At 41.9% G+C, this 13,008-nt stretch overlaps 2 protein-coding genes across 4 annotated transcripts in view; one reads left to right on the top strand and one right to left on the bottom strand.

The window, feature by feature from the left end:
* Positions 1-1,072, bottom strand: part of ptpa (protein phosphatase 2 phosphatase activator) — a 211,175-nt gene extending 210,103 nt beyond the window's left edge. Inside the window, exon 1 of the mRNA XM_039764421.1 lies at positions 990-1,072. Coding sequence (XP_039620355.1) covers positions 990-1,014 — 25 coding nt within the window. The 5' untranslated portion in view covers positions 1,015-1,072. The remainder of the gene's footprint in view (positions 1-989) is intronic.
* Positions 1,073-4,048: 2,976 nt separating this feature from the next.
* crata (carnitine O-acetyltransferase a) overlaps positions 4,049-13,008 on the top strand; it is a 67,403-nt gene continuing 58,443 nt past the window's right edge. Inside the window, exon 1 of one of the 3 annotated variants that reach the window (XM_039764416.1) lies at positions 4,049-4,190. In XM_039764416.1, coding sequence (XP_039620350.1) covers positions 4,164-4,190 — 27 coding nt within the window. In that variant the 5' untranslated portion in view covers positions 4,049-4,163. Of the gene's footprint in view, positions 4,191-4,262; positions 4,327-12,321; positions 12,440-13,008 lie in introns of those variants that run through there. The other 2 variants (XM_039764417.1, XM_039764419.1) reach the window with 2 other exon arrangements.

Genomic DNA, 13,008 nt, shown 5'->3' with positions numbered 1-13,008 from the left:
ACCTGCCACTAGGGAGTCGCAGTAGTCAATGAGGGATGGAATAAAAACAGGGGCAGGATTCTCAGCATCAGAAAACGAGAGGGAGGAGCGAACATGGGATATGTTACAGAAGGGAGGAATCAAAAGTGGCATCAAGATTCGTAGAACAAGAAAAAGCTCTAGGGATATCATCGCCACACAGGGTGGAAATGAAGCTCATTTCCTTAACTGGTGCTTTAGTGCAAGTTGTACTTGTTTGTTTAGTTGCAGTCAGGTATCACTGAGGCAAGTTGTGAGCTAAAAAAGATTATAAGAAACTTGCCCTTTTCACACTAAAACAGATCATCACCCTCATAAAAATGACAACCTAGTCCAAAGCCACGATTAATATGCCCAGGAGGAAGCATGTAGACTGTAGTACACTACACAGAATACCCCGCGGTTGTCCTCCATTTGGACAGATTCTCGTGATATTTGCCTATTGGGTGTCGGCTTGAAGCTCATTCTGGGTTTCACCAAACTGTTATGTGTGAGTTTACTCCTAATATTGAATTGAACATTGTATTCTAATCTTGACACCTCTGTAAACTGTACTGATATTCAGAACACCGTTAACTGTACAATCTAAAACAGGTTTGCAAAAAAAAAAATCATCAAGAAAATCAGAATGACACTGGCTCAGCTATTTCCGTACATCTCTCTTTCCTCCTCGCCGAGCACACACACGACAGTAATAAACCCGTCAAGGTGCTTTCTTTTGTCTGATTAAATACAAATCCTGATTTTTTTTTTTTATCTTTAGGTTTTCTTTCTTGCCAAGTTCTAATTATCTATATCCCAACCCGCACTTTATACATCAGCGTAAGTCGCACAGGCACTGGCAACGTGACAATATCACAACATCATCGCCAACAGCAATTAAACTACACAATCGAGTATTTGTACAGTCTGAAAAACAGTACATTGACATCTCTAAAACAAGGATAAAATGAAGACTGCAAGACACCTACCCGCCTGCTGCTCAGCTTCAGCCATCTTCCACCGGAAGTGAAGCCGCCAACAACATCAACTCTCACCCCTGACTTTAATGGACCACGCCCCCCACGCGGAGACGCACCAATGGGAAAGGCGTGCGTGTGTGCGCGAGAAATCCTGCAGCCACATTTGAAGTGTGCGTGCGTCTAATGTTGGAGGATATGATATGAGCAGAAAAGACAAACGTGGTAAATAATAAGTATCTTAGAAAAAATTGCCAAAAACATACAACCCCTTCAGCAAAAGGTTTATGACTTTCTTGATCTGTAGACATTAATTGGACACATACTTGTAATATTTCAAGCACTTGTATTACCAATATAATTCGAGAGGCTCCTTTCAAAATGATTAAACAAGTACTATGGGTTAAAAAGAATATCATTGCTAGTAAGGTTTAAAAAACATGGATTGCACCAGTGTATAATGTGTATAATTTTGTATAAGGTGTATTTTGTAACTTTTATGAGGAAAGTGTTCGTTTATTTTTTGAAAGTATTTACACTAAATTGTTTTAGTGTGATTGTAAATCTTCTTCTTCTTCTTCTTCTTCGTTTATCTGGAGCTTCCGAAAGAAGAAGAAAAATGGGACTGTAGACTATAAAAATGGTATATTGCAAACGTATTTATTATTTATAGTAAATTCCACTTTTATAAATGTAAATGGCTCAAGAAGATGGAGAAATTTAACAATTTTAAATTGAATTTGCTCATTATATTAATATGCTGGAAGGAATGAAAAATGCTAAGGCAAAAATTAAAAAAAAAAACAAGATGATATCTGCATGGCGTAATATTCAGGTGCGCTCAGCGACTAAGTTAACTAAGAAAGCCGGATCATTTCATTCTTTTAATTCATCCAAGAGTCAGTTATTACATTTTTGTTTATGAAATACTTTTGTAATAATGTTTGATGTTCTATTATTATTATTATTATTATTATTATTATTATTATTATTATTCATGTTCAGTGCGGTAATAGAATACAAATACATGTGTTGGTAGACTTCATTAAATACGGGCTTTTAACAGTACTTTACAATTGCGTTAAAAACGGAGTTCACAGAGGGTTGTGGTGGCGATGGCTTTCATACACAGCAGAAGGAAATTCAAGTGATATGAGAATGCCATCGCCCGATGTGTGTTACTGGTGGAGGGGCTGTGAATAATTGTTCAATTTTCTTAAATATAACATTTGTGAAACTATATCCAATAGAGTAGTATCAAATAGTTAGTAACTGAAAAATATCAATTAATATATAATGTCCAATACTAGCATAATATAAATATTAACCCTGCAAAAAGGAAAAACTGAAACTGAGATACGCGGCAAATTTAGTAATTCGCTAAAATTATATAAATGACTAAGAACTTGGAAAGGATCTGATTTATTGTATAACGGGAATATGAACGGCATATGGTGGGCAAGAAGATCAAGGGCCCTACCCCAAACCCCAAAAACGCCACTTCATTTTTTAAACCAATCCTGTGTTTATCTCATTGAGGGAGGGGCAATTGCACCTTTCTCGTGTCATTCATAATTTAGCTCAAAGTTGATAATGTCGATTGTTTACAATAATTACCTGCAAGTAATATTGTTCAATGAATTCAGTCACATATATATGCTTACATCATTGATTTCCCCTTCCATTTATTTTTAGAGCAGCAGCTTTTTTATTTTGTGTACTTATTAGTTAACTTACCTAAAGCACCAGGAGAGGGCGCTGCACTCCGACTGGCGTTTGCGCGTGCGCGCTGCCTGGTGTTTAATTAGCTTGCATTGGGCTTCCGAGCAGCTGTCAGACGAGTAAAAAGAGGAAAATCTGCAAAATTTATAAGTTTACGCATCTGCTGTCAAGGTCAAATTGAAACCATAAAGTCATTACTCGTTGAAGTCACACAGAACGTTTCTCTGTTTTAAGATGGACGAGTTAACAAATTCGCCCATGCTTTTCAATGGGACATTTTGAAATTTTAAACGTTCATGCAGCGCGAACTATTCGATATATCACAACGAAAACTGAACTGTCTCACCAAAATTTCTTTGAAGAATAAGGGTGCCACGTTTTAACAAAAGTGGTCCACGGTGGATCAGCACCTGGTACATACACAATTCCCAGAATTTATCTGTGAGTGGGACAGCAGAGCAAAACATTGACATTGCATTCAGAAGGAATGGTCGGTTAGAAAAAAATAAGCTGGGTGCCAAAAACATCATCAGACCTAACTTGGTGGATCCGGATAAATGTTGCTACCACTGTGCTTCATATTAAGCTTGGTTTAATCTGGCCATCTATCAAAAGATAGAGTCTGCTTTATGCATTTGTGCTGAAATATTCCTGGTTTATCTGAGGTTAATTTGAAATTCATATGCTATGTCAGTCAGTCGGGAAGTTTCTAACTCGCTCGGCAGGGCAGGGGTGCAACACAGAACTCTGGGCCCCATACATAGGGCACTTTCCTCTTGAAAACAAGACTTTGAGGCCAGGGTAATCATTCCCCTTTTTCTCCCCACTATGACGCCCAAGCGCTCAGCCCTGGGGCCTATACCAGCTGGCACAAGGCAGAAATAAACAGGGCACACAATTTAGCATCACAAATCCACCCACCCTACATTGTCTTTGGACTGTAGGAGGAAACCTATGCAGACACCTGGAGAACATGCAAACTCCACACAGAGAGAACCCAAGATGTGAACCCTGGTCTCCTTCCTGCAAGGCAGCAGATCTGCCACAGTGCCACCCTAATATGCTAAATATTATAAAATAAAAAATATTATAAATAAAAACTTTTTTCCAAATTTCATTTCACACAGTAAAACAAAATATCAAAATTCTTAAATCTAAAATACACCTAAAATAAAATCGATACGTTGTTTTTAATGTAAAACATTTTTTAATGAAGTAGCCATATCGATTTGGGGCAGAAATCCCTGCGTTTAGCCGTTAGTGAAGCTAACAAGGCAGCTGCCATGTCAGTGAAGGGCGGAAAAGCACTCATCGACATCTTTGTGCGGGGCAGATGCAGTAAAGCGGTTGAGGCAGCAACGTGAGCGGCAAAGTAGCCAACCCGCCTACAGGGTGGGACGGAAGAAAATTACTGCTTCTGTTGTTACGAATCGTCCCAGTTTTGGGGGCGTTTCACCGTAAAATATGCTGGCTCGAGTAATAAGAAGTATGGTAAGTGATCATGGGGAAATTCGGAGTTAAATCGCTGGGGTGATAACCGCAAGTCTTTTCGTTTTTGGTTAAACCTTTTCGAAGGTTGGGGACTTCGCAGCGGGCATCGCTCTCTCCTGGCATGTGCAGATTAAAGGTCAGACAGTTTATTGTTTTATTTATATTGGCATAATGTTACCGGGCAACAAGTGGGCATTAATATTCAGAATGGGTTGTTTTTTTTTTCCCTTGGGGCTTAACAGAATATCGTTACGCTGTGCACCGCTGCCTCGCGTTCTTTTAAGCTGCCATTTACGTACACACTGAGCGCTTGCTATGTAGCAAAGTGGCAAGTTTGTATCCCATTGTTTATATCTTGTTTACACTACACTGTAAAGTACGACAGGAGAGCAAATCAATCATTTTATGCCAATCTGGCAGACTTGGCATGGCAGTGTTAGGGGCTGTTGGTGAGAAGCGAACAGACAGGTGGGACGTCTTTCTCAGCTGTAAGAAGAGACCCCAACTGCTGCTCTCATCCAGTAATGTGAACTCTCACAGTGGCTCTGTCCGTGTAAATGTGCCTGGATCGTGTTGGGATGAGATTGCCACAAATGTTTAAAGATCCTTGGCATCTTTTGGGTTAGATTGCTCCCTGTTAATTATTTATAGAATGTTCTGAGTGGGGAAGGGATGGTGCATTGAGTACACTGCCACATAATAATGGTTCACTTCCAAATTGGTGATGTGGAGTTTACATCTCCTTCCTGTTTTAGTGAGGGTTTCTCCTACCATCTAGAGACACGCCAGTCTGACTGGCGACTCTAAAATAGTGGTGGCGGGTGGTAGTGGATGGCTTTGCTTTGGCAGGTTGATGTCCTGCTCTGTACCGCTTGACCTAAATGTACAGGAAACGTATGGGTGGGAATTCGTAATGTACAGTGCCCTCCATAATGTTTGGGATTAAAATGCATTTTTCCTGGATGTTCCCCTCTGCTCCACAATTTAAAATTACAAATCAAGCAATTCAGACATTGTGATTAAAGTGCACTTCGCAGATTTTTCATTTGAGGGGATTTATTATTATGGGATGTCATCCACTGTTAAATTCTGCTATGTACTTCTAAAATTTTTATTTTTTTACTGTATTGAGGATTAGTTCTGTTCTGTATATTGTATTGTATTGACCCCCCCTTCTTTTTGACACCCACTGCACACCCAACCTACCTGGAAAGGGGTCTCTCTTTAAACTGCCTTTCCCAAGGTTTCTTCATTTTTTTTCCTACTGGGAATTTTTGGGTGTTTTTCCTCGTCTTCTTAGAGAGTCAAGGCTGGGGGGCTGTCAAGAGGCAGGGCCTGTTAAAGCCCATTGCAGCACTCCTTGTGTGATTTTGGGCTCTACAAAAATAAATCGTATTGTATTGTATTGTATTTGCAGACATTTCAGTCACACAACACTTTTTTTGCATGGTCCCTTAACCTGCAATGGCTCCATCCTGGGTATAACGTTAACCTGCATCCTGCCCTTCAAGTAGGCCCTCCAACCTGCAGGGAAAACTTAGGGGTTGGTGGCAGAATTGGCACTCCAGCCACCATAAAAACCCCTCACACTGTTCCATTCCATCTGAACTTGTGTGGTGCTGAGGTGTCACCCGTTGCATTGGCTGCACTCGGGTCCCAATCTGGGATTCTGAATTGGTTTGTCATGTGGTGGGTGCAGCAATGCAATGTATCAGCGTGTGCTCCTAACCTCTTCCTCCTCCTCCTCCTCCTCCTCCTCCTTAACCTGCAATGGCTCCATCCTGGATATGATGTTAACCTGCATCCAGCCCTTCAAGCAGGCCCTCCAACTTGCAGGGAAAACTCAGGGGTCGGTGGCAGGTTTGGCAATCCAGCCGCTGTAAAAAACCTCCCACTGTTGTGGGCGCTGTATGAGTACATGCTCCCGACCTCGCCTCTCTACTCGCCTCCCTCCATTTCAGGGCACCACAATATTTGGGGCAGATGGTAGGTACCACAGGTGGATTTCATGGCTTCATTATATATTTCAGCCCCTTGGAGTCTGTAGCTGCTGTTGTACAATTTGAGGACAAGAGCTGTGCCAATGAAAGCCAAAGAAGCCATTATGAGGCTGAACAACAAGAATCAAACCATTAGAGACATAAGTAACACCTTAGGGTGAACAAAATCAACTGGAATATCATGAAGAACAAAGAACACACTGGTGAGCTCAAGTAATCACAAAGGGGCTGCTAGGCCAAGGAAGACCTCCACTGCTAATGTCGTGGCGAAAAATTAATCATCAGAAGGCTTTTTACCTAAAAATAAAGGCTATTAGGACTCGGGATAGACAGAGTTTTTTGAATCTTTATTGCAATAAATAAACAACACGGACTCAACCCAATTCGGCCGAATGAGATCGAGCCCTGAACAGTTCCGGACTCAAAACCTATATAGACATTTCTTATCTTCTCCGACCTCGCTCATTTTCTCTGACTCCGCTCCACTCCTGTCCGGCCAATACCTTGAGTTTCCATGGGAACCCTTATTATCTTCTGACTTCACCCTGCAGCTGGCCGGGCTGGTGTTTTCACTGTCTATTGTTCATTTCTAGTTTGTTTTTTCTTATTTTCTTTAACTGGCCAAGGCCTTGATTCCATATACGTGGATGGGTTTCCCCTCATCATTTCCTTTCTTAAACCTTCCAAACTTTTTATAATGGTAGCCTGAAGCTTAAGCTTTAATCAAAAAGAAATCTAGTATATGCTTTCATTTAATCATTGCTTGGCATGTTTGATTTGTCTTCATTTCTACATTAAATTCCTAATCTATTCTTCTAATATTTTTGCTAATGCCTGAATTTACTAAGATTTTCTCTTCATGCATTACGTCAGTGTGACCTTGCTTACAGCACAAGCCTTTTGTTTTCTTCCTGCTGTTTTCCCAATCCAGCTGGTTCCTTTACGTGCCTCCCAGAGTCATCTTCTGTCTGAGGTATCGTTTCCTTAGCTTCCTAGCCTTGGGCACAGGTGTTCTCAAACTTTTATCCTGTTCTACGTTGGTTTCTGTACGTCAATCTCTGTCCTTTTTCCTGCGCGTTCTCAAACTGGTAATTTCTGCTGTAAGCTTAAAAATAATGCAATATAACTGATTTTTAGTTAACTATTTACTTGACCTATCTTATTTGCTTAACATTCGAATTTTATGCTTAATCTAATGTTTTAGAAGCTTTTAATTACTTTTTATAGATAGATAGATAGATACTTTATTAATCCCAAGGGGAAATTCACATAATCCAGCAGCAGTATACTGATACAAAGAAACAATATTAAATTAAATAGTAATAAAAATGAAAAGAATTAAAATAAAATTAATGTTCGCATTTACTCCCCCGGGTGGAATTGAAGAGTCGCATAGTGTGGGGGAGGAACGATCTCCTCAGTCTGTCAGTGGAGCAGGACAGTGACAAAAGTCTGTCACTGAAGCTACTCCTCTGCCTGGAGATGACACTGTTAAGTGGATGCAGTGGATTCTTCATGATTGACAGGAGTTTGCTTAGTGCCCGTCACTCTGCCACAGATGTTAAACTGTCCAACTTTAATCCTACAATACAGCCTGCCTTCCTCACCAGTTTGTCCAGGCGTGAGGCGTCCCTCTTCTTTATGCTGCCACCCCAGCACACCACCGCGTAGAAGAGGGCACTCGCCACAACCGTCTGGTAGAACATCTGCAGCATCTTACTGCAGATATTGAAGGATGCCAACCTTCTCAGAAAGTATAGTCTGTATATATATAGTAATAATATATTATATATATATATATATATATAGTATATATATTATGGCTCTTTATGTTAATTTGCTACTCTCTATGCTAATATAAAAAATTTCCCTTCTACACTAATGACTGAAGAATTCTCACCGTGGTGAAGAAAAAGCGCCAAACGCCTGTCCGACAGATCAGAAACAGACTTCAGGAGGCAGATGTGGACATGTCAGAGACGACTAACAGCAGAAGACTTCGTGGACAGAAGCACAGAGGGCACACTACAAGATGCAAACCACTGGTCACTCACAAAAACAGGACGGCCAGATTACAGCTTGTGGAAGTGGATTTCAAAGAGCCTGCAGAATTCTGGGAAAAGGTCTTGCAGAAAGATGAGGCATCAGAGTGATGTCAAGAACAAAGTGTGGATACGAAAAGGAAACGCCTGAGATCCAAAGCAGATCACCTCATCTGTTAAACATGGTGCTGGGAGTGTTATGACCTGGGCTGCCACAGGTCCTGGCACACTTCTCTTCATTGATGATGGAACTGCTGATGGCATTCGCACAATGAATTCTGAGGTGTAGAGACACGTCTGGTCCTCCCAAGTTCCAGTAAGGACCTCTAAACACATTGGCCTCATTCTACAGTAATTTAATGATCCAAACATACTGCTGAGATGAACAATGGTAAAGCTAAAAAAATGGAACATTCTTCAATGACCAAGCCAGTCACCTGATTTAAATCCAATGGAGCAGGCCTTCCATATCCTGAAGAGAAAATTTAAGGGGTCAAGCCCCTTGAAACAAGCAGGAGCTGAAGATGGCTGCATGAGAGGCTTAGCAGAGCATCACCACCCTCAGCACCTGCTGATGTCAATGAATCGCAGACTTCAAGCAGTCGTTTCATGTGCAGGACATGCGCCAAAGTCCTAAATATGACCATGGCTTTAATAGACCTGCCATTGCTGGGTGCCACATATTGTGGTGCCCTGGAATGGGGAGACCCATGTTAGGGGACTGAAATATCTGCAAATCCCCTTAAATACAAGTCTGCCATGTGCACTTTAATCACAAGTCTGAATTGCTTGATTTGTAATTTTAAATTGTGTGCAGCGGAAGGGCAAGTCAAGAAAAAAAATGTGTCGTTGTCTCAAACATTATGGCAGGCCCCGTATTTCTGAGTTTTGTCATGTGATGAGCACTGCAGCATTGCACAATCTGAGTAGTTTCAATATACTGGAAAGTTTCATTTTGAAATCCTGTGTAGTCCCATGTTCTCTATTGAACTCCATACATTCTTTTCCCCAAATGTTGTGCTAAAGCCCTGATGGGAATGACAAAGGCAGTTTCATGTGAATGTGTTTGCATTTTGTACTGTGGGAGTAAAAATGATTTAATAAAAAATAGTGAGTAGTTACAGTTAGAATCAGAATCGATCACATTTATTGTCCAAGTGTGCGCAAATACAAGGAATCTGACTCCGTTTTTTTGGTAACCCACCAAGTGTAGTGACATGACAGACATGCACACACCTGAGTTAAATACAAGACATATCATATGAACATATGTATGGCAGTGCACGAAATGCTGAAATGTATACACATCAGCTATATCTCTTGTATATATTTCTCTTCTGGTTCATCCTGCTTCCTCTTTAAAACCGGTCCCCCCCACACGCAGCCCACATGGCATTTCTCGATTCCTATTCGTCCTCTTCCAAACCCTTCCCAACACTGCCTGCGGCCTCCCATACACCCCCACGCCGCTTTTCTTGATTTCTGTTCCTCCTTCGGACTACCGCGTTCCCCACTCCTCTCTCATGACGTCATTGGTGTCACGTCAACACCCGATATCTAGCCTGACCGCGTGACCTTTCACTTCGGCCACGTGTGCTGCCTGGGAGTCTTTTCCGTAGCCTGCTACAGGAAGGTTCTCTCTCGACCACTGGCATTGGTTTCGCTCCTTGCTATTTTCGTTATACTGCGACGGTTGTTTCCTAAGCTTTTGTTATAAAATGAACGACAGTATCTTCTCTGTTGACAGGTTTTTGTACAACGTCATCTCTATTCCGGGATCCGGCAACTTCCTGTTCCTATGAGTGGGTTATTTCTTGACACAAATGGTTGACGAAGACAATGCACTCTCACTACGACATAGGGCAGTAGATTTCGTTGCATCACATTGGGGCAGATTTGGAGACGTTCTTCCTGTTGTTTTTTCCAACTTAAGTCGAGTTATCACAACAAGTCACGAGTTCTATCAATACATGGCAACATCTAGAGTTTATGGAGGTGAAGCTGAAATTCAAGCTCTTTCTGAGATTAGATCTTTCGACTCATTATCTGTCATCTCCAGCAAAACACCTATTCACAACTGCGTCTTTCAAGAACTATTTCTTTCTTCTTGATTTCTGAACTCCTTTCTCACCGTTTTCCGTTCCTATTCTTACACCGCTGTGTGCTACGGCGGGCGTCAGCTAGTGTAAGAATATTACAAGATTTTAGGGGGTCTTGCCCATACTGAGCAAGGATGGCCGAATTAACCATTTGTGAGCTTGATGGCCTGGTGAAAGAAATATCTGCTTGTTTTGGTGTAGTTTAGCCTAACACCTGGCAGATGAGGGACATTCAAAGAGGTGGTGGCCTGGATGTGAGGGGTCAGCGATGATTTCATGACTCTTGTGGAAAAATAATTTTAGAATAACATAACATTTATGAATATTATATAACTAGGAAATGGCTCTTACAAGGATGATAATTCTTTGCATTTATATGGCACATTTCTCACTACTCAAAGCACTTTAGTGAATTGGGAGCCACTTCAACCACCACTAATGTGTAGCACCCACCTGGACAATGGGACGGCAGCCATTTTAGTACCAGTACGCTCACCACAGCTAATTAACATCATTAGCGAAAGTAGGGAATGGGTTGAGGAGACCCTGGAGACGTGGAGATCTTCTCTAGAGAGGAGAGGAATGAAGGTCCGTAGGAACAGACATGTGTGAATGAGAGGGAGGTCAGTGGAATGGTGAAGATGACGGGAGTAGAGTTGGCGAAGGTGGATGAGTTTAAATACTTGGGATCAACAGTACAGAGTAATGGGGATTGTGGAAGAGAGGTGAAGAAGAGGGTGGCATGGGTGAAGAAGAGTGTCAGGAGTGATTTGTGACAGACAGTTATCAGGAGGAGTGAAAAGGGAGGCCTACATGACGGTAGTGAGACCAGCTTTGTTATATGGGCTGGAGACGGTGACACAGGAGACAGAGCTGGAGGTGGCAGATTTAACGATGCTTACATTTTTGCATTGGGTGTGACGAGGATGGACAGGATTAGAAATGAGGACATTAGAGAGTCCATTCAGATGGGACGGTTGGGAGACAAAGTCAGAGAGGTGAGATTGCGTTGGTTTGGTCATGTGTAGAGGAGAGATGCTGGGTGTACTGGGAAATGAGTAATAAGGATAGAGCTGCCACGCGAGAGGAGAAGAGGAAGGTCTAAGAGAAAATTTATGGATGTGATGAGAGACGAAATGCAGGTGGTGGGTGTGACAGAGCAAGATGATGAGGACAGGAAGATATGGAAGCTGTGTCGACCCCTGACGGGAGCAGCCAAAAGAAGAAGAAGAAGCTGTTAGATGGTGAAGTGGTGAGGCAATTAGAGACAGGGGATCATTAGGGGGCCAGAATGATTAGGCCATGTATGGCAATTTAGCTAGGACATTGGGTTACCCCCTCCAATTTACAAAGGATGCTCAGGGATTTTTTATGACCACAGAGAGTCAGGATCTCAATTTTATGTGTCATCCGAAGGATGGTACCAAGTTAACAGCACAGTGTCCCCCTATCACTGCACATTCAGACCACAGGGTAAGTGCCCCCTGCTTGCCTTGCCAACACCCCTACCAGCAGCAACCCAAGCTTTTCCAGGATGGCTTCCCATCCAAGTTCAAGCCGGACCTGAACATGCTTAGCTAGTGCAAATGCAAGAGGTCTGAATCCTGGATCTAACTTAGTATTTTGCGAACATGTGACTCTCACACTGAAGTGGTCCGTTGTTAGATTTCATTCAGTAAAGCGGCCCTTGCTCCTTAGGTGGAGCCCCCACTCTCCTACAATTCTGAATCTGACAATCCAACTCAAAAAGAAGTTCATAAAACTCCATCCTTCCCCCTCAATTTTTTAAATTCTTCAGTCACTGAAACACAAGATTGATTTTACGAGAGCGCTCTTTGAAGATTAAAGGCTGCCACCTGATAGTTTTTGATAAGAGGCCAGCCAGCCGGCCATCAACAGGAGGGCATTACTCTTATGAGTGGGTCACAGCTCCTCCCCTTTTAGCATTTGGCATGTCTGTCCTGTAGGCGGGTAATCAAGGTAAAGAGGCACACTTGACTGGCGTCTTCCATTCTTTTCAAACATAATCTTTGGACGTGAGCACTTCACCTTTCATCAGATTTCCCAAGCTGACTTTTGTGGCTGAATTGTGTAGTTACTGCTAGTAGGTGAGTTCACATTTTTCTCCTTTTCATTCTTTATACTAAACTGTGATTAGTGGTTTGAATGTTTAAATAAAAACTCTCTTAACTATTAATCTATAAAGCTCTATATTCACACACATCAGTTCACAGTATTAAACAGAGAAACATTTATTCAATCACTTTTCTCCACAGGCCGGGTAAGGCACTTGGTCAGGTTCAGATATGGAGGTGTTAAAGGGATTTGCACCTCCAACTACTCAGATTGATTTCATGTTGCTCTTTTTATAAAGAATGCCAGTCCAGTACTCGACAATACAACACCAAGAGGCAAATCTCTATAAAACTAGGTACACAATGACAGGAGAAGTGACTCGCTCAAAGCCAGGCTTAGAGGCACTAGTGGCATTTAAATTGATTTGACGCACAGTCCAGATATTCATATAGCACCTTTTTACCCTTCCGAATAACTTTAAAGTGTAACCTTTTAAGACAGACTCCATCCATCCATCCATTATCCAACCTCCTATATCCTAATTGCAAGGTCACAGGGATCTGCTGGAGCCAATCCCATCCAACACAGGGCACAAGGCAGG

The sequence above is a fragment of the Polypterus senegalus genome, chromosome 9 (assembly GCF_016835505.1).
Source record: "Polypterus senegalus isolate Bchr_013 chromosome 9, ASM1683550v1, whole genome shotgun sequence".
In the NCBI taxonomy this organism is placed as follows: domain Eukaryota; kingdom Metazoa; phylum Chordata; class Cladistia; order Polypteriformes; family Polypteridae; genus Polypterus; species Polypterus senegalus.
The sequence above is the reverse complement of the archived record's forward strand: the minus strand, read 5'-3'. Positions and strand labels throughout refer to the sequence as shown.